Below are 24,207 nucleotides of genomic sequence, written 5' to 3'. Positions count from 1 at the left end.
TTTTTCTTCCCCATAATAGTAGTGAGTTAATTTTACTTCAAGTGTTTTCAAGCTGAAGTTATTAAAAATTCAAGTTTTAGTCAGATACCTGAATATTTAAGTTATGCAATTGTTTCAGTGGCAATGCTATTAATATCATTCTAAACAAATTTCATAGCTGCCTCAATACTGCCCCCTGAAAACTTCAAATCACCTTATCATATGATAATAGGAGGTTACCTATTGGCCTAGGGCCTTTACAAGCCTAGCCATGGTTTGCCTTGTTCCCTCATAGACTAAGAGAAATAACCTATATTAGTGTGTAAATTTATGACCAGCAATAACTGACCCTGTCCAAAAGGGAATAGGTGAAACCCCCGGGGTGAATTTACAGTTTCCCATCCAACTGTCCAAGTTATGGTTAAATACACTCATTGAGGAGCTCTGTTTAATTTGAGTTGGGAGTTTGTTCCAGAGGATGGGACAGCATCTGGAAGAAATACTTATATCTCTCTCCACCAAGTCCTGTTTATGTTGCAGGTTTGGTTAAGTTTCTAGAGGGAGTGAGTCTTGTCCCATTAGATTTGTAGATCTGCAGCATTTCCATTAAAGCAGAGTCCAAGACTACTCTGTAGGCCAGGTGCAAGTAACCTCTAATTAGTCTGTACGATACAGAGTATAGTGACAGTACCTTCAGTCTGTCCGTGTAAGTCATGTGATGAAGACCTTGTATTTTCTTGATGAGAAGCCTCTGTGGTCTCTCCAGCTGCAGCAGGTGTCTGTGAGGTACATACAGAAGGGAGCATTGTACTCTATTATTGGTCTGATGAGAAACGATTACAGTGGAGTTATACCCTCCTTCGGTGTGGATGCTATTCCCTTACTTATGAGATGGGCAACATACTTCCTTACCACTGAGGACACATGATGATCAAAGTTAATGCTGCTAAAAACCTGCATTCCCAAGTCTCTCACTACTGGGTTTGAGTTGTAATTTGTTGGAACTTCACCTTTCCCAAACGGGATTATAATACATTTTTTTTAGTTAAGTTTAAGTCCGTGGCTTTGGCACCAATCATTTGTCTGTGTAATCCTTTTTTTGGCATGGTGACATCATTTTGGTTTCAGTGACTGCACCCACTTTAGCCACAGGCCATCTATTTTCACCTGAACTTCTGAGAAATAGATTCCAGACAGAAGTGGAGCCAGCACAGATCCTTGTGGAATGCCACTAGTAACAGGTCTGCTGGCAGTGGTGGAATCCCCTACTTTGACTGTATGCGTTTATATATCACCAACACAGTTACAACAATATGGGGAAAAGAGAAAAGATCACACAAAGTGGTATTGCTGCCAGTGTACATACAGTTTTTTAAAGAGAAGGAGCAACATCTTAAAAACTATCATTAATAAGGCACAGATGTTCTGTTATGATGGACAATAGTAAACAGGACACCTGGAAATCAGAAAGTAATGACTGAAGAATGCTGTAAACATAAAACTTTAACAATAACAAGCTATTTATATTTTTTCCAGTGGTGTGACTTTAGAACTTAACTTTAATAAAGAAGACAATTTTGCTAGTGAAAAAGGTTTATTGTGATTGAGGTAAACTCTGAAGTGCTGAAATCCATGATTTCATTGATAAAAAAAAATGTGAAAGTAACCTTTGGGAAGTCATCCATCCCTGGTAATTATCATATTGACAACACACCCCTTAGAGTTGACCCAGTAGTCAGGGACTTAGGGACATACATAGATAGTAATCTAGCCTTTGATCATCAAGTGTCTACAGTGGTGAGGAAATCATTCTATGTTGTGCAACTTATAAATAAAGGTATGGCATCTGAGTCTAAGGAAGTCATTGTTCCGTTGTATTTGACATTCATCAGACCTATCATTGAGTACAGTGCTGCCTTTGGTATGTACCTAGCCAGGCATATCCAACAACTGGAACATCCTAAAAGGATACTAAATGTCCTGTGCAGACTGCCTCAAGGCCCCAGCCCTGTATTTTGTCTCCTACAGGCTTTTGAGGTGAGATCTATGTCTGGCATACAAGGCATTGTCAGACCCCAATCTGATGGACCTCCTGCATATCCACAAAATAAACAGTACTGGAATTACCTGTTCTAAAGACTTAAACTTTGCCTGTGATATTAATAGGACCAGCTGAAGAAATTGGTATGTATCCCAGAGACTACCCCGTCTATGGAGCAGGCTCCCCATCCATATGAAGCAGAGTTCCTCCCTAATCCAATTCAAGTGCAACTTGGACAATTGGATGGGAAACCGGAAATTCATCCCTGGTTTGGCACCTATGTCTCTGATGCAAGGGGGAGGGTAGCCTAGTGTTTCAGGTGTTTGCCTTACAAACACAAGATGCAGGGTTTGAGTCTCACAAGGGATAATTGGCTAGGCTTAAAATGGCTCACAAGGGGAGTTAGCCTTGTACTAATCTATGAACCGGTGTTGGGAAGGTGTTTCTATCAGAGCACAGACTCCACGTGGGCCAGCAGAGTAATCCAGGCTGCAGAGAGCTGAATAAGCGACTTTTCTTGATACTAAGTATATTTTTTGTTGCTTTCCACATCTGAATACCTAGCAACTGTATTTCGCCTGCCTTTCTGTTACATTGAAGCTGTTTTTACTGCATTTAACTTAATATTGCACTTGGAATCCTTGTTTGTTACTATTTGACTGTATTTGTAGCAAATTCTTCTGTGTAAGCTGTAGTAGCTGATTCATAGCATTTATAAGTGTTTGCTGTACCTGTTTCTGCCTGTTTTGTGAAAAAAAGAAAAAAAAGAAAAAATATCTCTTGTTTTTCCTGCTTTACTAGTTTAGTCCAGTTTCAGAGTTGCTGATTCCTGGGCTTTGGTTGTAGTTCCTGTGTACTGTTTCCTTGCCTTATTTAGGGGAAGGGAAGCTACCTTGCTTACCAGTGGGAGTGGGAAGCATTGAGCTGCCTTTGTCCAGTTTTGTGAGGTTTCGGCCAGTAACTAGTAGTTTATTGGTCGTTTGGGGCCAGTTTCTAGCTTTTTCCAGCCCCTGGTATAAAACTTTCAGCTTGTACCTACTCAGCACAGACTCCACGTGGGCCAGCAGAGTAATCCAGGCTGCAGAGAGCTGAATAAGCGACTTTTCTTGATACTAAGTATATTTTTGTTGCTTTCCACATCTGAATACCTAGCAACTGTATTTCGCCTGCCTTTCTGTTACATTGAAGCTGTTTTTACTGCATTTAACTTAATATTGCACTTGGAATCCTTGTTTGTTACTATTTGACTGTATTTGTAGAAAATTCTTCTGTGTAAGCTGTAGTAGCTGATTCATAGCATTTATAAGTGTTTGCTGTACCTGTTTCTGCCTGTTTTGTGAAAAAAAAGAAAAAAAAGAAAAAAATCTCTTGTTTTTCCTGCTTTACTAGTTTAGTCCAGTTTCAGAGTTGCTGATTCCTTTTGTGAGGTTGCAGCCAGTAACTAGTAGTTTATTGGTCGTTTTGGGCCAGTTTCTAGCTTTTTCCAGCCCCCTGGTATAAAACTTTCAGCTTGTACCTACTCAGCACAGACTCCACGTGGGCCAGCAGAGTAATCCAGGCTGCAGAGAGCTGAATAAGCAACTTTTCTTGATACTGAGTATATTTTTTGTTGCTTTCCACATCTGAATACCTAGCGACTGTATTCTTTCTGTTACATTGAAGCTGTTTTTACTGCATTTAACTTAATATTGCACTTGGAATCCTTGTTTGTTACTATTTGACTGTATTTGTAGAAAATTCTTCTGTGTAAGCTGTAGTAGCTGATTCATAGCATTTATAAGTGTTTGCTGTACCTGTTTCTGCCTGTTTTGTGAAAAAAAAAAAAGAAAAAATATCTCTTGTTTTTCCTGCTTTACTAGTTTAGTCCAGTTTCAGAGTTGCTGATTCCTGGGCTTTGGTTGTAGTTCCTGTGTACTGTTTCCTTGCCTTATTTGGGGGAAGGGAAGCTACCTTGCTTTCCTGCTTTACTAGTTTAGTCCAGTTTCAGAGTTGCTGATTCCTGGGCTTTGGTTGTAGTTCCTGTGTACTGTTTCCTTGCCTTATTTGGGGGAAGGGAAGCTACCTTGCTTACCAGTGGGAGTGGGGAGCATTGAGCTGCCTTTTGTCCAGTTTTGGGAGGTTTCAGCCAGTAACTAGTAGTTTATTGGTCGTTTTGGGCCAGTTTCTAGCTTTTTCCAGCCCCCTGGTATAAAACTTTCAGCTTGTACCTACTCAGCACAGACTCCACGTGGGCCAGCAGAGTAATCCAGGCTGCAGAGAGCTGAATAAGCAACTTTTCTTGATACTAAGTATATTTTTGTTGCTTTCCACATCTGAATACCTAGCAACTGTATTTCGCCTGCCTTTCTGTTACATTGAAGCTGTTTTTACTGCATTTAACTTAATATTGCACTTGGAATCCTTGTTTGTTACTATTTGACTGTATTTGTAGCAAATTCTTCTGTGTAAGCTGTAGTAGCTGATTCATAGCATTTATAAGTGTTTGCTGTACCTGTTTCTGCCTGTTTTGTGAAAAAGAAGAAAAAAAAAGAAAAAATATCTCTTGTTTTTCCTGCTTTACTAGTTTAGTCCAGTTTCAGAGTTGCTGATTCCTGGGCTTTGGTTGTAGTTCCTGTGTACTGTTTCCTTGCCTTATTTGGGGGAAGGGAAGCTACCTTGCTTACCAGTGGGAGTGGGAAGCATTGAGCTGCCTTTTGTCCAGTTTTGTGAGGTTTCAGCCAGTAACTAGTAGTTTATTGGTCGTTTTGGGCCAGTTTCTAGCTTTTTCCAGCCCCTGGTATAAAACTTTCAGCTTGTACCTACTCAGCACAGACTCCACGTGGGCCAGCAGAGTAATCCAGGCTGCAGAGAGCTGAATAGGCGACTTTTCTTGATACTAAGTATATTTTTGTTGCTTTCCACATCTGAATACCTAGCAACTGTATTTCACCTGCCTTTCTGTTACATTGAAGCTGTTTTTACTGCATTTAACTTAATATTGCACTTGGAATCCTTGTTTGTTACTATTTGACTGTATTTGTAGAAAATTCTTCTGTGTAAGCTGTAGTAGCTGATTCATAGCATTTATAAGTGTTTGCTGTACCTGTTTCTGCCTGTTTTGTGAAAAAAAAAAAAAAGAAAAAATATCTCTTGTTTTTCCTGCTTTACTAGTTTAGTCCAGTTTCAGAGTTGCTGATTCCTGGGCTTTGGTTGTAGTTCCTGTGTACTGTTTCCTTGCCTTATTTGGGGAAGGAAGCTACCTTGCTTTCCTGCTTTACTAGTTTAGTCCAGTTTCAGAGTTGCTGATTCCTGGGCTTTGGTTGTAGTTCCTGTGTACTGTTTCCTTGCCTTATTTGGGGGAAGGGAAGCTACCTTGCTTACCAGTGGGAGTGGGAAGCATTGAGCTGCCTTTTGTCCAGTTTTGTGAGGTTTCAGCCAGTAACTAGTAGTTTATTGGTCGTTTTGGGCCAGTTTCTAGCTTTTCCAGCCCTTGGTATAAAACGCGGTAAACGCGCGTTAGCGTGATTTAGCGCGATTTAGCGCGGAGCTGCCACTGTTGCACACTAGGGCAGCGCCGGTTAAGCAGGTTTAAACTATTCGGGCTACCTAAAGTCCACTCTTCAAATTTTCCCTTAAAACTACCTTCCTCGAGCTATACTACTGATCAAATCAGCGTATCCTATAACTAAAAAGATCAACTCTACTTGACTCCAAGTAGACTATTCTCTATCTATTAAACCTAGCACTTGCTCCTACAGTACTTATTACCTTGATACGGCACTCTTGTCATAGATAGTACCCCAAAAAGGCAACCCCCCATTTCTCGGTCACCCACGTCCCCCGGAATCTTTTTTTAAAGTTTTTCGTCTACCCTTCTAGCATGTCGAGGGATCAGTTGCTAGTGTCCTCTCCTGCTCAGCTGGTGAACCTGGGAATATTGAGGCAATGTTTCAATTGCCTCATGTACACAGACAACCCTTTCCTCCTCCCACAAAACACAAATACATGCGAGAGATGCAACTATACGGCCAAACTGGAGGCTGAGCTCTCTCAACATAGGACTGGCAAGACCAGTCAGGAGGAGAAGGTTACCACACACACTATAGACCCAGTCTCACATAGTACCATTACAACCTCAAATCATACACATAAACACACAAAGACATACTGAGGCTCTGATCAAAAATCTACCAAAACAGCAGAGGCCACCAAAGCAGACACCCAAACAACCACCACCTCAGAACACAACACCCGCAACACATAGACCTCACAGTCAGAGTGTCAAACAGTCACAGCCCTTAAGGCCAAACACAATGCCAGACACACTAGTCATTGGTGACTCCATAGTCAGACACACTGATGTCCCGCTCACCAGACTGAGTAAGGAGAAGGTCACAGTAAGCTGCCTGTCGGGCGCTAGAATCCGCCACATAACGCAAGCACTCAGGTCTCTCAACAGCAGGTACAAATATGACTCAGTCATTGTCCACGCTGGTGTAAACGACCTGAGACGTACCTCCTTGGACTACATGAAAAGAGACATTGAGGAGCTCTCTGATTATGTAGCCCAGGCAGGTATGACCCTGACCTTGAGCAGTATCCTACCTTCACCAAGAATGATGCCACAATACAGAGATAAGATGATCAGCTTTAACAATTGGCTTAAACACTGGTGTCATTCAAAGGGGATCCAGTATCTGTCTGCCTGGGATGACATGCTGGACAAGCCACGCTGCCTCGCAAGGGACGGCTTGCACCTGTCACCCCTGGGATTCGGATATTGGCAAAGGCTCTTGCCACCCCATAGTGCCTTTTAGGCAAGGCTCAAATTCTAAACCTACCACCCTAGAACACAAAAAGGAAAAACTAAGGGTAATGCTGCTCAATGCCAGAAGTCTAAATCTCAAAATGCACGCACTCGAGGCCCTTCTCAGTATGGAGAACATCGATGTCTGTGCTGTGACAGAAACCTGGTTCAAGGCTCCTGAGAGCACCCCAGCTATCAGGTTTTACCTCATATCATGCCCGCCCCAAAATCCGGACAATACCAAGAAAGGAGGGGGGGGTATCCATATTCATCAAGGACACCCACACCTCAAGACTGGTGGCAACGCACGATGCATCGGAGACCATCCAGGTGCAATTAACCATAGGCAAGACTGCTCTGCAAATTGTAGCATGTTACAGGCCACCCTCACAAACTCAGGAAACTCACATGGCCTTCCTGAAAACACTAGAGGGATAAATGTATCACCAAACACCATCATACTAGGTGACTTCAATTACCCTAATATAGACTGGGAACACTACTCAAGCCCAAACACCCTAGCCCAAAAGTTCCTGGAATTCATAAACTCAAATGCCATGGAACAACTAGTCACCATCCCCACAAGAGGAGATAACATACTTGATCTCATCATCACGAACATGGGAGCACAATGTTCAACACCGGAAGTATACCCCTCACTGGTGAGATCAGATCACAAACTAATCTCGCTGGAGGTCCTCATCCCACCCCACCTGAAATAAAAAAGACCACAGTAAAGAACTTCTCAAAAGCCGACTTCACACTTCTAAAGACTAGTGTGGTCTCCTTTCAGGCCCCGGAGAAAGCGGAAAGCAATACTCAAGCCGCTGAATCACTTACAAACGCCTTCTACCAGCACCTGCAGGACTGCATGGATAAGGCAATCCCAAGCAAAACAAAGACTCTTTGTACCAAAGGCAAGCGTCCAGTCTGGTGGACCCCAGCCATAAACAAACTCTACAACAAAAGGAGGAAGCTACTACAAGATAGAGCAAAATCCTTAAAAGGTAAGACACCCTTGATCACTATAAGTAAAAACTAAGAGCTCTCATAAAATCATCCAAAGCAAATTTCGAGAGAAAAATAGCTAAAGACTCAAAAGACAATCATAAGGCCTTCTTTAGCTATGTTAGAAACCTAGGAGGAAACTCCCAGATATGCTCAGAACTAGTTCAAAATGATGTGAAGATTACTGATCCTACAGACATTGCCAACATACTGGCTGACAGGTTCAGTGCAAACTTCTCCCCTCCCCAAAGGAGAGATATCTATACCAAATGAGTGCAGCCCCCAAACATCTCCAGCGCCCAAGTGAGAACTGCTCTCTCCAAAGCAAAAACACAGCATCCATGGGACCCGATGGTGTCCCCGGCTGTGTGCTCCACGAACTCAATGAGGAATTAAACCCACAGCTAGGACAGCTGTTTAATCAAAGTCTTACCTCTGGATACGCACCCAGGGAGTGGCGCACTGCAACTGTGGTCCCACTTCACAAAGGCGGTGCCCCCACAGACCCTGGAAATTACCGTCCCATTAGCTTGACAAGCCTTATCTGCAAAGCCATGGAGAGGATCATAATGGACCTCATAAATAAAGACATAGGGAATTTGCAGACTTTGGATCCAACCCAGTTTGGCTTTGTCAAAGGCAGATCATGCCTTTTAAACTTGGTTGACTTTTTCGAAACAGTCACCAAAGCCATTGATGAGGGAAAGGCAGTCCATACAGCCTACCTCGATCTGGCTAAGGCCTTCGATACAATGCCCCACTCGGGTATCATTGAAAAACTCATCAGCTTAAATGTTAACCCATACATCACAAGATGGGTTGCAAACTGGCTGAGTGACAGAACCCACAGGGTCAGAGTTGCTGGCGCCATGTCAGACTCAAAGCCTGTCACAAGTGGTGTCCCACAGGGCTCAGTCCTGGGCCCACTCTTGTTTGGCATCTACTTTTCCGAAGTACAAGCAAACACAGGAGGGTTATGGCTGACAAAGTTTGCAGATGACTGCAAACTGGCGCCATAGTAGAAAACACATCTGACACAGATATCCTTCAGAAGGGTCTCACAGAAACGGATAACTGGTGCCAGAGCCACGGCCTAAAGTTAAATGCCAAAAAATGCATAGTCATACCCTTCGGGAAAAACAAGGTTACCCCTAGCTACCAAATAGGTGGTAATCCACTGAGCACAGAAGAAGTTATCAGGGACCTGGGGACCCAGGTTGATAGTAGTCTGTCATTCGACACCCATGTAGCTAAAGTAGTTAGGAAGTCCTTCTACATTGCCCACCTTATCATGAAGGGATTCTCATCTAGATCAAGGGAGGTCATAGTCTCCCTTTACGCATCACTCATCAGACCAATGATTGAGTACAATGCCCCATTCGGAATGTATCTGACCCGACACTTGCAGCAGCTGGAGAGGCCACAAAAGTTCCTCACCAAAAGGATAAAGGGTCTCAAAAATCTGTCTTATGCTGCCCGACTGAAAGAACTCCAGCTCTATTCAGTCGCTTACCGCTTGCCCAGAGGTGACCTTTGCCTAACATACAAGGCCATGTCAAACCCAGATTTGATGAATATGCTTCACCTCAAAAAATCTAGATCCATCAGAGCCACAAGGCGGAGACTTAAACCTCGACACGGCTATTAATAGGACGTGCTGGAGAGATAGATTCATCACCCAAAGACTCCCTATGCTGTGGAACAAAATCCCGGTACATGTGAGGCAGAGCACCTCGCTGGCCTTGTTCAAGAGAAATCTTGACCAATGGATGGGAGATCGCAGATATACCCCAGGAATTACCTCAGTGTCACTGCTCGACAGAGGCACAGCAAAATAATGGGTATAGTTCCCCATACTAAAGGGGTGGCGTAAGCCACAAAACAATGGGCTAGGCTTATAAATGCCCTCGGGCAGATAGCCTAGTATGAACCTATGAACCTATGAACCTATGAAATGGTTCCTCTCCCAGGTCCATGCTTACACTTATCAAGGGTGTCAGAACTTGTCAGAACTTTAGGATGCATGGCTAGGCTTAAAAAGGCCCTTGTGGTCGTTAGTGTAGTAAACACCTCTGAACCTATTGCTAGATTAAGTTTGTAAGCATACATTGGCAGTAATACCGCTTTGTCTGATCTTTTCCCTCTATTTTTGCAACTGTGAAGATGGTATATAAAAGTTTGGGTGGTAGTGTGTCTGCAAAAAGCACTTTTAAAATGTTTTCATGGAGTTAAATTCCCAAAAAGTTGAATTTCGTGTGATGAGACCCCATCAAGATTACCATCAGGCTCATAAGTAAAATGAACAAAACTTACATTTTCAGTGTATTGTACTTAGCATTTTCTGCCAAAGAGTTTACATCGTAGCTTATTGAAATGTGCCTTACTAAGTCAATGATCCCATTAAGAAAAACTAGTTCTTCAGAAAAAAAGTTAACCTCTCAAAACACACCTCTTATTAGTTATATCACACATCACATGACTTTCATGATACTTTAAATTAAAGGTATATTTATTTTTATGGTATGATTTTATACCTTTAATTTAAAGTATCATAAAAGTTATGTGATGTGTGATGTAACTTATAAGAGGTGTGTTTTGAGAGTTTAACTTTTTTTCTGAAGAAGTTCATGAAGAATAAATTTGAACGAAAGTACTAAAGAATTGTGTTTGCTCCTTCATTCCATCTACAGCTTTTGGTTTGAGTTTTGTTTTCCAGTTTGTTGTGTGCTTATATTGTGTTCACTCTTTCATTCCATCTACAGCTTTTGGTTTGAGTTTTGTTTTCCAGTTTGTTGTGTGCTTATATTGTGTTCGCTCTTTCATTCCATCTACAGCTTTTGGTTTGAGTTTCGTTTTCCAGTTTGTTGTGTGCTTATATTGTGTTCGCTCTTTCATTCCATCTACAGCTTTTGGTTTGAGATTCATTTTCCAGTTTGTTGTTGTGCTTATATTGTGTTTGCTCTTTCATTCCATCTACAGCTTCTGGTTTGAGTTTCATTTTCCAGTTTGTTGTGTGCTTATATTGTGTTCGCTCTTTCATTCCATCTACAGCTTTTGGTTTGAGCTTTGTTTTCCAGTTCGTTGTGTGCTTATATTGTGTTCGCTCTTTCATTCCATCTACAGCTTTTGGTTTGAGTTTCATTTTCCAGTTTGTTGTGTGCTTATATTGTGTTCTCTCTTTCATTCCATCTACAGCTTTTGGTTTGAGTTTTGTTTTCCAGTTCATTGTGTGCTTATATTGTGTTCGCTCTTTCATTCCATCTACAGCTTTTGGTTTGAGTTTCATTTTCCAGTTTGTTGTTGTGCTTATATTGTGTTCGCTCTTTCATTCCATCTACAGCTTTTGGTTTGAGTTTTGTTTTCCAGTTTATTGTGTGTTTATATTGTGTTCGCTCTTTCATTCCATCTACAGCTTTTGGTTTGAGTTTCATTTTCCAGTTTGTTGTGTGTTTATATTGTGTTCGCTCTTTCATTCCATCTACAGCTTTTGGTTTGAGTTTCGTTTTCCAGTTTGTTGCGTGTTTATATTGTGTTCGCTCTTTCATTCCATCTACAGCTTTTGGTTTGAGTTTCGTTTTCCAGTTTGTTGTGTGCTTATATTGTGTTTGCTCTTTCATTCCATCTACAGCTTTTGGTTTGAGTTTTGTTTTCCAGTTTGTTGTGTGTTTATATTGTGTTCGCTCTTTCATTCCATCTACAGCTTTTGGTTTGAGTTTCATTTTCCAGTTTGTTGTGTGTTTATATTGTGTTCGCTCTTTCATTCCATACAGCTTTTGGTTTGAGTTTCGTTTTCCAGTTTGTTGTGTGTTTATATTGTGTTCGCTCTTTCATTCCATCTACAGCTTTTGGTTTGAGTTTCATTTTCCAGTTTGTTGTTGTGCTTATATTGTGTTCGCTCTTTCATTCCATCTACAGCTTTTGGTTTGAGTTTTGTTTTCCAGTTTATTGTGTGTTTATATTGTGTTCGCTCTTTCATTCCATCTACAGCTTTTGGTTTGAGTTTCATTTTCCAGTTTGTTGTGTGTTTATATTGTGTTCGCTCTTTCATTCCATCTACAGCTTTTGGTTTGAGTTTCGTTTTCCAGTTTGTTGCGTGTTTATATTGTGTTCGCTCTTTCATTCCATCTACAGCTTTTGGTTTGAGTTTCGTTTTCCAGTTTGTTGTGTGCTTATATTGTGTTTGCTCTTTCATTCCATCTACAGCTTTTGGTTTGAGTTTTGTTTTCCAGTTTGTTGTGTGTTTATATTGTGTTTGCTCTTTCATTCCATCTACAGCTTTTGGTTTGAGTTTCATTTTCCAGTTTGTTGTGTGTTTATATTGTGTTCGCTCTTTCATTCCATCTACAGCTTTTGGTTTGAGTTTCGTTTTCCAGTTTGTTGTGTGTTTATATTGTGTTCGCTCTTTCATTCCATCTACAGCTTTTGGTTTGAGTTTCGTTTTCCAGTTTGTTGTGTGTTTATATTGTGTTCGCTCTTTCATTCCATCTACAGCTTTTGGTTTGAGTTTCGTTTTCCAGTTTGTTGTGTGTTTATATTGTGTTCGCTCTTTCATTCCATCTACAGCTTTTGGTTTGAGTTTCGTTTTCCAGTTTGTTGTGTGTTTATATTGTGTTCGCTCTTTCATTCCATCTGCAGCTTTTGGTTTGAGTTTCGTTTTCCAGTTTGTTGTTGTGCGTATAAGTCTTTGCGCTTTTCCTTTTCATTACAAGCTCTTTAGATCTGATGATAATGTCGTCACAAGCAGGAGCAGCCTTAGGTCAACTGGTGGCCTAGGCAAAAGGGCTCCATGGTGCCCCCCCCCCACACACACACACACACACACACACCACCTGGTGCCTCCATCCTGGTCTACCTACACCAAATAAATATTGGAAAATCACCTCTGCTAAAGCACCTATATTTGTGATGACAGTTTAAAATGTATCATGGTTTCATCTGCTCAGCTCAGGCTGTTGTTTGGCAATGTAACAGCAATGTAGTGCATGGAGTGTGCTGATTACAGTCCAATAATTGGAAAAAGACAAACCAGTTAAACAATACTATAGAGCGAGTCACGATCTTGATAAATGTTAAGCATTGCCTGATTAACTTGATAAGATATCCCATGTTAGTCAGTCAAATCTGCCATTACTGACCAGCAAAAGACAGCAGCAGAATAAAAAACAAATTTCTGCCTGCTGTCCGTACCGATAACATCTCCCTGATTTCCTTTCATAGACACAGAAAGTATCTAGAATAAAAGGATGTGTTCATAGACATAGGAAGTATCTAGAATAACAGGATGTGTTCATAGACACAGAAAGTATCTAGAATAACAGGATGTGTTCAACAGCATTTCTGAAGGGTGCAAAAGTCTGGAACTCAAATGAATGTCATTATTTAGTGACATCAATCCTCAGTGATTTGTCCAAAAAACTAATATTTTATGAGGAACAGACCAGACATATATGGCAAAAATCTGTACATTCTGTGAAAATCTGGACATTTGTGAGCATGGATGGTAGTGTAAATATAAAGGACTGTGTTACACTGTCTTCCTGACAGAGGTTGCTAAGGGCTTTATAGCTTTGAAAGGTGGCAAAACACTTAGCGATTTTTTTTTCTGTAAATGGTAGTACATGGAACAGATAAAGATCCATTCAATAGAAAAATCATGATCGGATCTTTGATCATAACTGCTAATTCTGTGTTTTTGTCATGGATGCCACGATTCCCCACTTGAACTTTGTTCTTGAGGGCATTTCTTGGCATCTGTGTCTCAATGCCAAGATATATAATATCAGGATGCTGTGATATAAACTGAGAAAAGCAGGAAAGAATAAAGTTTAAAAGACAGACTTTCTGTGTTGATGTGTACTTAGTAAACAAAAGCAAGCAGTAGTTATGTATTAAAAACAAGATGTATTGAAACACATCAAAATTCTCTTACATGTTTGGCATGTTTTTGAAATTAAATACTCCATTTTATCATGTTAGGATCTGCTTTGACAGAACTATTGTACTCTATATTGTCATTAGTTCAAATACTCAGGTGGGTCTAAATGTAGGTCCTTATCCAGGCTATGGCTTTATTTTATTTATTTACCGGGATTGTCCAATTGAGCAAAACAGAGCTTTGTTAAATAGTATGCATAAAAAATTGCCGTTCTAAAGTTTGACATGTTATACAATACGCAAAAAGTAGAGTTGGATTGCTATGGTATTCTAGTTTGCATTGCAGTTACTATAGCAACAGCAATGTGTTCTGTGTGTTTTTTAGATTTCCTCATTTATTGACCTCTAACGTCATCACTGTCAGCAAACACTTTTATTCTGTTCCTGTTCATTTTTTTTCATTTGTTTTTTTTTAATCTTATTTTTAAGACAAAACTACTTTGGTAGCTTTGGAGGCCCAAATAAAAGAAATAGATGAGGACTGCAAGCAGAAAGAAAGCTACAGGGTGGACCTAGAATTGAAACTTGTAGAAGTTAAAGAAAACCTACGGAAAGCAGAGTCTGGGCCTGTGACATTGGGAACAGCAGTGGATGCAACACATTTTGAAACAGCATGTCCTACTGTAAGTAAAAGCATATAGCATCAGCTGCTTTTAAAAACAATATGATTTATCAAAAATTGCTTAAGATTAATATGGAATGTGCACGAGATCGACAGAGGAAAACGTCACTTGTTATGGCTGTCACTGCTGTCAATTAGGGCACTTGTTTTAGGCCCTGGCAGTACAAAAAGGAATACATATATATCATTACAATTATATCATCTTGAAAGTAGACATTATAAGGTAATTGCATGGGTAAAACTTTTAGACCAATATTTTTGAAATAGTAAGGCCAACCTCCCTGAAGCTGTCCCAGCTTGTTTTAGGTAAGGTCAAAGCAAGTCAGAAATTAATGTCTATTTAAATATTGCTTCTAAGTGTAACTAGACCAAATGCTTGTGAAAATATGCATATGACTTTAAATCACTAGTGAGAGACTAATGAGACAGCTGTCAGTTATGTAACATATATATTAAACATTACTTGGAGATGCATATGACTTTAAATCACTAGTGAGAGACTAATGAGACAGCTGTCAGTTATGTAACATATATATTAAACATTACTTGGAGATGCATATGACTTTAAATCACTAGTGAGAGACTAATGAGACAGCTGTCAGTTATGTAACATATATATTAAACATTACTTGGAGATGCATATGACTTTAAATCACTAGTGAGAGACTAATGAGACAGCTGTCAGTTATGTAACATATATATTAAACATTACTTGGAGATGCATATGACTTTAAATCACTAGTGAGAGACTAATGAGACAGCTGTCAGTTATGTAACATATATATTAAACATTACTTGGAGATGCATATGACTTTAAATCACTAGTGAGAGACTAATGAGACAGCTGTCAGTTATGTAACATATATATTAAACATTACTTGGAGATGCATATGACTTTAAATCACTAGTGAGAGACTAATGAGACAGCTGTCAGTTATGTAACATATATATTAAACATTACTTGGAGATGCATATGACTTTAAATCACTAGTGAGAGACTAATGAGACAGCTGTCAGTTATGTAACATATATATTAAACATTACTTGGAGATGCATATGACTTTAAATCACTAGTGAGAGACTAACGAGACAGCTGTCAGTTATGTAACATATATATTAAACATTACTTGGAGATGCATATGACTTTAAATCACTAGTGAGAGACTAATGAGACAGCTGTCAGTTATGTAACATATATATTAAACATTACTTGGAGATGCATATGACTTTAAATCACTAGTGAGAGACTAATGAGACAGCTGTCAGTTATGTAACATATATATTAAACATTACTTGGAGATGCATATGACTTTAAATCACTAGTGAGAGACTAATGAGACAGCTGTCAGTTATGTAACATATATATTAAACATTACTTGGAGATGCATATGACTTTAAATCACTAGTGAGAGACTAACGAGACAGCTGTCAGTTATGTAACATATATATTAAACATTACTTGGAGATGCATATGACTTTAAATCACTAGTGAGAGACTAATGAGACAGCTGTCAGTTATGTAACATATATATTAAACATTACTTGGAGATGCATATGACTTTAAATCACTAGTGAGAGACTAATGAGACAGCTGTCAGTTATGTAACATATATATTAAACATTACTTGGAGATGCATATGACTTTAAATCACTAGTGAGAGACTAATGAGACAGCTGTCAGTTATGTAACATATATATTAAACATTACTTGGAGATGCATATGACTTTAAATCACTAGTGAGAGACTAATGAGACAGCTGTCAGTTATGTAACATATATATTAAACATTACTTGGAGATGCATATGACTTTAAATCACTAGTGAGAGACTAATGAGACAGCTGTCAGTTATGTAACATATATATTAAACATTACTTGGAGATGCATATGACTTTAAATCACTAGTGAGAGACTAATGAGACAGCTGTCAGTTATGTAACATATATATTAAACATTACTTGGAGATGCATATGACTTTAAATCACTAGTGAGAGACTAATGAGACAGCTGTCAGTTATGTAACATATATATTAAACATTACTTGGAGATGCATATGACTTTAAATCACTAGTGAGAGACTAATGAGACAGCTGTCAGTTATGTAACATATATATTAAACATTACTTGGAGATGCATATGACTTTAAATCACTAGTGAGAGACTAATGAGACAGCTGTCAGTTATGTAACATATATATTAAACATTACTTGGAGATGCATATGACTTTAAATCACTAGTGAGAGACTAATGAGACAGCTGTCAGTTATGTAACATATATATTAAACATTACTTGGAGATGCATATGACTTTAAATCACTAGTGAGAGACTAATGAGACAGCTGTCAGTTATGTAACATATATATTAAACATTACTTGGAGATGCATATGACTTTAAATCACTAGTGAGAGACTAATGAGACAGCTGTCAGTTATGTAACATATATATTAAACATTACTTGGAGATGCATATGACTTTAAATCACTAGTGAGAGACTAACAAGACAGCTGTCAGTTATGTAACATATATATTAAACATTACTTGGAGATGCATATGACTTTAAATCACTAGTGAGAGACTAACAAGACAGCTGTCAGTTATGTAACATATATATTAAACATTACTTGGAGATGCATATGACTTTAAATCACTAGTGAGAGACTAACAAGACAGCTGTCAGTTATGTAACATATATATTAAACATTACTTGGAGATGCATATGACTTTAAATCACTAGTGAGAGACTAACGAGACAGCTGTCAGTTATGTAACATATATATTAAACATTACTTGGAGATGCATATGACTTTAAATCACTAGTGAGAGACTAACAAGACAGCTGTCAGTTATGTAACATATATATTAAACATTACTTGGAGATGCATATGACTTTAAATCACTAGTGAGAGACTAACGAGACAGCTGTCAGTTATGTAACATATATATTAAACATTACTTGGAGATGCATATGACTTTAAATCACTAGTGAGAGACTAACGAGACAGCTGTCAGTTATGTAACATATATATTAAACATTACTTGGAGATGCATATGACTTTAAATCACTAGTGAGAGACTAATGAGACAGCTGTCAGTTATGTAACATATATATTAAACATTACTTGGAGATGCATATGACTTTAAATCACTAGTGAGAGACTAATGAGACAGCTGTCAGTTATGTAACATATATATTAAACATTACTTGGAGATGCATATGACTTTAAATCACTAGTGAGAGACTAACGAGACAGCTGTCAGTTATGTAACATATATATTAAACATTACCTGGAGATAATGGAGCACACTGGACATGGATTAGTCACGTTCAAGAATGAAGCTGCCACTACAGCCTAGGTCACTACCAACACAAAAATAACACTAGTGAAGCTTATTTTAATCCATTTAAAATGGTAATAGAACATCAGCTTGCGTTTTATAAACATTAAAAAGTATTAAACTCTAGCATCTTTCATTACAGATTGATTGTAGGCCTTGGCTATTTACCAGAAAGCCAAAAATTTCAGGAGGGACAGGGCAAAATTAGAGAAGTTAAAAGTTAATACAACAGATTTTGCAATCAACACACATTTTTTGAACTAGGAGGTTCTAACTGTAATTTTCATTGTTTTACCAGAAAAACAAAGCATTTCATGAGGGACAGGGAAAAATTAAGGTTGTTCTACAAAAACACTCAGCCATAGAAATACTTATCTTACTGTTTCAAGTGAAGGATCGCTTAGCATCGCTTCTAATTTAACTTGTTTGCTGTTTTTTCGTTCTGATGTGATCCTTTCTTTCTAAGATACTGTTTGTGAAAAGGTTCAGCTTGTTAAAGCAACAGTAAGCAGCTGTCAAACTGTGCAGTATGCAAACGCTGTTGAAGTCCAGTGTCCCCATTATCACCCATCACTTAACATCTAAGGTCCAGCTCAGCGGGTTTTTCTTTTATGGGGTTTCTTGTATCACTCATTATCTCTTGTGGGTTCTTTTTCTTTTCACTGACTGAAAGGAGAGTGACTTGAATGGTATTCAAGGACCTTGATGCAAACAAAGAGAGTGTGTCATCTGTTTTACTGGATTGGCATAGATAATACAGAAGAAACATCCTTAAATGTATTTGGTCCTGAAACAGATTTCTTCTCTTAGATTTCATGCTAGGCTCAATATTCTTTACAAAGTTATCTACATACACAAGTTTGGAGCAAGACAAAACCATTGCCTACTGTTACAGATAATGAGACGGGATACTTGGCTAGCACAGTGTCATTCTTAGATATTGCTCATTTTATTTATATGTTTATGTTTGATTAGCAGATGGGCTTGTTCAAGTCACTAAAGCTCTACCTATGACCATGACAGGCAGGAACAAGACAGAACCAGTTAACTGAAAGCATATTTGATTTTAAGACTATAAAAACTTTAGCAAAACTTTCAGCATTGAGAAGAATCCTACTACCAACACCTCAGCACCGACACTGCACTAACATATGGTGGTTGCATCAGCTATTATTTTGTATTCAGACTTCAGAATCTGACAAATTATAGGCTACAAGCGCAAAGAGTGCATGCTGAAGTATTATACACTTGGTCCTCAGTCCCCCAAAGGGAAGTGACTCCCCCAGTTAATATAGTAATAAAATTGCTTATTGTCAACATTATATGCTAAATTTTAAGTCTAACTTTTATATATTAATCAACCTACCCATCATACCTCCTGACTAGTTGTACTTAACTCTGTGGTCATGGTAGTCAACCCACCCACCATACCTCCTAACTAGTACTTAAATCTGTGGTCATGGTAGTCAACCCACCCATCATACCGCCTGCACCTCCTAACTAGTTGTACTTAACTCTGAGATAATGGTAGTTAACCCATCCATCATACCTCCTGACTAGTTGTACTTAACTCTGTGGTCATGGTAGGCAACCCACCCATCATACCTCCTGACTAGTTGTACTTAAATCTGTGGTCATGGTAGTCAACCCACCCATCATACCTCCTGACTAGCTGTACTTAACTCTGTGGTCATGGTAGTCAACCCACCCATCATACCCCTGCACCTCCTAACTAGCTGTTTTTAACTCTGAGGTCATGGTAGTCAACCCACCCATCATACTTCCTGTACGTCCTAACTAGTTGTACTTAACTCTGAGGTCATGGTAGTCAACCCACCCATCATACCTCCTGAACTTCCTAACTAGTTGTACTTAACTCTGGGGTCATGGTAGTCATCCCACCCATCATACCTCATGCACTGCTTAACACCTTCTTGCAGGATGTTGTCATCACTAGGGTTCCAGTGATTGCTCACAGTTTGCAGCCCTCAAAAAACGTTGCCAGCCACAGCCCTTTAGTTTTAGTCTGTACTTCAGAGAAGTAGATTCCAAACAGTAGAAGTCCCAGAACTGATTCCTGTGGAACACCACTGGTTATGGGTTTGCTGGAGGAGGTGGGGTCCCCTGTTTTGACCATGTGAATTCTATCAGTGAGCCAGTTTGCAACCAACCTGACAATATATGGGTTGATGATACCCAGCTAAGTGAGTTTATCAATAATGCCCGAGTGAGAGATTGTGTTAAAGGCCTTGGCTAAGTCTTGGTAGGCCATATGCACAGATTTGCTCTCGTCTAGGGCTTTGGTGACTGTTTCTAAGAAGTCCACCAAGTTTATGAGCCATGATCTCCCCTTATCAAAGCCATACTTGAGGTCGAGCATTTGGAGATTTCCTATAGCTTCATTAATATGGTCCATGGTGATTCATTCCATGGCCTTGCAGATATGGAATATTGCATTGAGTATACCTGCTGCTACTGAGGCACTCTTGATAACATCTGTACATCCCCTATTATTTGGCCTTTCATCCAGAATTCATATTGGACACACCCTGATCCACTGATGTACCACTGGTAACAGCTGTCCACTCTTATCCTGTGGACCATGGTCTTGCCTATATTGAAATGGATACCTTGCTTTATTAGTGCACAGCTGGTTCCCCCTTTACATCACTAGCAGTAAGAGACTACAAGTTCAACAGATATGTGGTACACCTATGATCACATTGTAGATGTCCAAACACTGATCTATGCCTATATCTGTAAATACTTTGGCCACTGGAGAATGTCCCTGGGTCCCTGAGTTAGTTTAACCCTCTTCATATCTCCATGACTCTGGAAACATGAATGATGTTGGTCCCTTACATCATCATTTGGCAGGTGCAACACTTTGCTAGTGCTACCAGGATCCTGTTTTGGAGACTACAAGGCATTGTAGACAAGCCTGTAGCTTGTACAGGTGATATGACTGCTTCCATCTCCTGTGCCACTGGTGCTCCACTGCCACTAACCTATCTCCTCCTATGCCTAATGAAGTGCAAGTGATGGAGCCAATGACCGAGGGACAAATATGATGGAAGGTGTGTATGTGTCAGGATAGCCAATGACTGAGGGCCAAATAGAATGGAAGGTGTAGACATGTCAGAATAGCCAATGACAGAGGGACAAATACACTGAAAGGTGTAGACATCTCAGGATAGCCAATGACAGAGGAACAAGTATGATGGAAGGTTTGGACATGTCAGGATAGCCAATGATAGAGGGACAAATATGATGGAAGGTGTGGACATGTCGGGATAGCCAGTGACAGAGGGACAAATACAATGGAAGGTGTGGATGTGTCAGGATAGCCAATGACAGAGGGACAAATATGATGGAAGATGTGGATGTGTCAGGATAGCCAATGACAGAGGGACAAATACAATGGAAGGTGTGGACATGTCAATATAAGATCAGTATCATTGGTGTCATCATCGTGCTTTTTTTCGATTTTTAATTGGGGTTAAAGTGTCTTGTTAACTGTCATCGCCTCTCTTGATTCAGTGCCACTCTCCTACCATCTTCAAAAGTCATGGCTATTTTTCACAGGTCTTCTCTTATGCAAGATGTCCATCTCTCAGTTGTCCATCCTTATTGCCTCATGCCTTCTTTCTCTCTCACCCAAATCTTATTTTCTGAACTGCCTTTTCATTTCCTACACCCACGACTGAACCTCTTTAACAGGTTCTCCTTGACATTCTCTGAAATGCAGCTACTTCGTATTCTGTTCTGATGTCAGCATTTCTTCATCTGCCCCTCAGTGGGCATCCGGTCGTACATCTCAGATACTTCATCTCCATCACATCATGATTTCTCAGCTGCTATTCCTTCATCATGCAGGACTCTGTACCATACAACAATACTTATCACTCCACTGGTTGTACACCTTATGGTTTCACACCATGCATGACGCTGGACCATACAACAATAATTATCACACCACTGTTTTGTACACCATATGTTTTCACACCATGCAGGATGCTGTACCATACAACAATACTTATCACTCCACTGTTTTGTACACCTTATGGTTTCACACCATGCAGGATGCTGTACCATACAACAATACTTATCACTACACTGTTTTGTACACCTTATGGTTTCACACCATGCAGGATGCTGTACCATACAACAATACTTATCACTCCACTGTTTTGTACACCTTATGGTTTCACACCATGCAGGACTCTGTACCATACAACAATACTTATCACTCCACTGTTTTGTACACCTTATGGTTTCACACCATGCAGGATGCTGTACCATACAACAATACTTATCACTCCACTGTTTTGTACACCTTATGGTTTCACACCATGCAGGACTCTGTACCATACAACAATACTTATCACTCCACTGTTTTGTACACCTTATGGTTTCACACCATGCAGGACTCTGTACCATACAATAGTACTTATCACTCCACTGTTTTGTACACCTTATGGTTCCATATCATGCAGGACTCTGTACATATAACAATACTTATCACTGCACTGTTTTGTACACCTTATGGTTTCACACCATGCAGGACTCTGTACCATACAATAGTACTTATCACTCCACTGTTTTGTACACCTTATGGTTTCACACCATGCAGGATGCTGTACCATACAATACTTATCACTCCACTGTTTTGTACACCTTATGGTTTCACACCATGCAGGGCACAGTGCCATACAATAGTACTTATCACTGCACTGTTCCGTACACCTTATGGTTTCACACCATGCAGGATACTGTACCATACAACAATAGTACTTATCACTCCACTGTTTTGTACACCTTATGGTTTCACACCATGCAGGATGCTGTACCATACAACAGTACTTATCACTCCACTGTTTTGTACATCTTATGTTTCACACCATGCAGGATGCTGTACCATACAACAGTACTTATCACTCCACTGTTTTGTACACCTTATGGTTTCACACCATGCAGGACTCTGTACCATACAACAATACTTATCACTCCACTGTTTTGTACACCTTATGGTTTCACACCATGCAGGATGCTGTACCATACAACAATACTTATCACTCCACTGTTTTGTACACCTTATGGTTTCACACCATGCAGGACTCTGTACCATACAACAATACTTATCACTCCACTGTTTTGTACACCTTATGGTTTCACACCATGCAGGACTCTGTACCATACAACAATACTTATCACTCCACTGTTTTGTACACCTTATGGTTTCACACCATGCAGGATGCTGTACCATACAACAATACTTATCACTCCACTGTTTTGTACACCTTATGGTTTCACACCATGCAGGATGCTGTACCATACAACAATACTTATCACTCCACTGTTTTGTACACCTTATGGTTTCACACCATGCAGGACTCTGTACCATACAACAATACTTATCACTCCACTGTTTTGTACACCTTATGGTTTCACACCATGCAGGACTATGTACCGTACAACAATACTTATCACTCCACTGTTTTGTACACCTTATGGTTTCACACCATGCAGGACTCTGTACCATACAACAGTACTTATCACTCCACTGTTTTGTACACCTTATGGTTTCACACCATGCAGGACTCTGTACCATACAACAATACTTATCACTCCACTGTTTTGTACACCTTATGGTTTCACACCATGCAGGATGCTGTACCATACAACAATACTTATCACTCCACTGTTTTGTACACCTTATGGTTTCACACCATGCAGGACTCTGTACCATACAACAATACTTATCACTCCACTGTTTTGTACACCTTATGGTTTCACACCATGCAGGACTCTGTACCATACAACAATACTTATCACTCCACTGTTTTGTACACCTTATGGTTTCACACCATGCAGGACACTGTACCATACAATAGTACTTATCACTCCACTGTTTTGTACACCTTATGGTTTCACACCATGCAGGATGCTGTACCATACAATAGTACTTATCACTCCACTGTTTTGTACACCTTATGGTTTCACACCATGCAGGATGCTGTACCATACAACAGTACTTATCACTCCACTGTTTTGTACACCTTATGGTTTCACACCATGCAGGATGCTGTACCATACAACAATACTTATCACTCCACTGTTTTGTACACCTTATGGTTTCACACCATGCAGGACTCTGTACCATACAACAGTACTTATCACTCCACTGTTTTGTACACCTTATGGTTTCACACCATGCAGGATGCTGTACCATACAACAATACTTATCACTCCACTGTTTTGTACACCTTATGGTTTCACACCATGCAGGACACTGTACCATACAACAATACTTATCACTCCACTGTTTTGTACACCTTATGGTTTCACACCATGCAGGATGCTGTACCATACAACAATACTTATCACTCCACTGTTTTGTACACCTTATGGTTTCACACCATGCAGGACTCTGTACCATACAACAATACTTATCACTCCACTGTTTTGTACACCTTATGGTTTCACACCATGCAGGACTCT

The 24,207-nt window shown here is 39.7% G+C and overlaps 1 protein-coding gene across 4 annotated transcripts in view; it reads left to right on the top strand.

Moving 5' to 3' along the window:
* Positions 1-24,207, top strand: part of AFAP1L2 (actin filament associated protein 1 like 2) — a 2,783,820-nt gene that overhangs the window by 2,673,929 nt on the left and 85,684 nt on the right. For all 4 annotated transcript variants that reach the window (XM_044055822.1, XM_044055821.1, XM_044055820.1 and 1 more), the window contains one exon: positions 14,178-14,371. In XM_044055822.1, coding sequence (XP_043911757.1) covers positions 14,178-14,371 — 194 coding nt within the window. The remainder of the gene's footprint in view (positions 1-14,177; positions 14,372-24,207) is intronic.

Source organism: Protopterus annectens, chromosome 14.part0, assembly GCF_019279795.1.
Source record: "Protopterus annectens isolate FY-2018-M chromosome 14.part0, PAN1.0, whole genome shotgun sequence".
In the NCBI taxonomy this organism is placed as follows: domain Eukaryota; kingdom Metazoa; phylum Chordata; order Ceratodontiformes; family Protopteridae; genus Protopterus; species Protopterus annectens.
The sequence above is the reverse complement of the archived record's forward strand: the minus strand, read 5'-3'. Positions and strand labels throughout refer to the sequence as shown.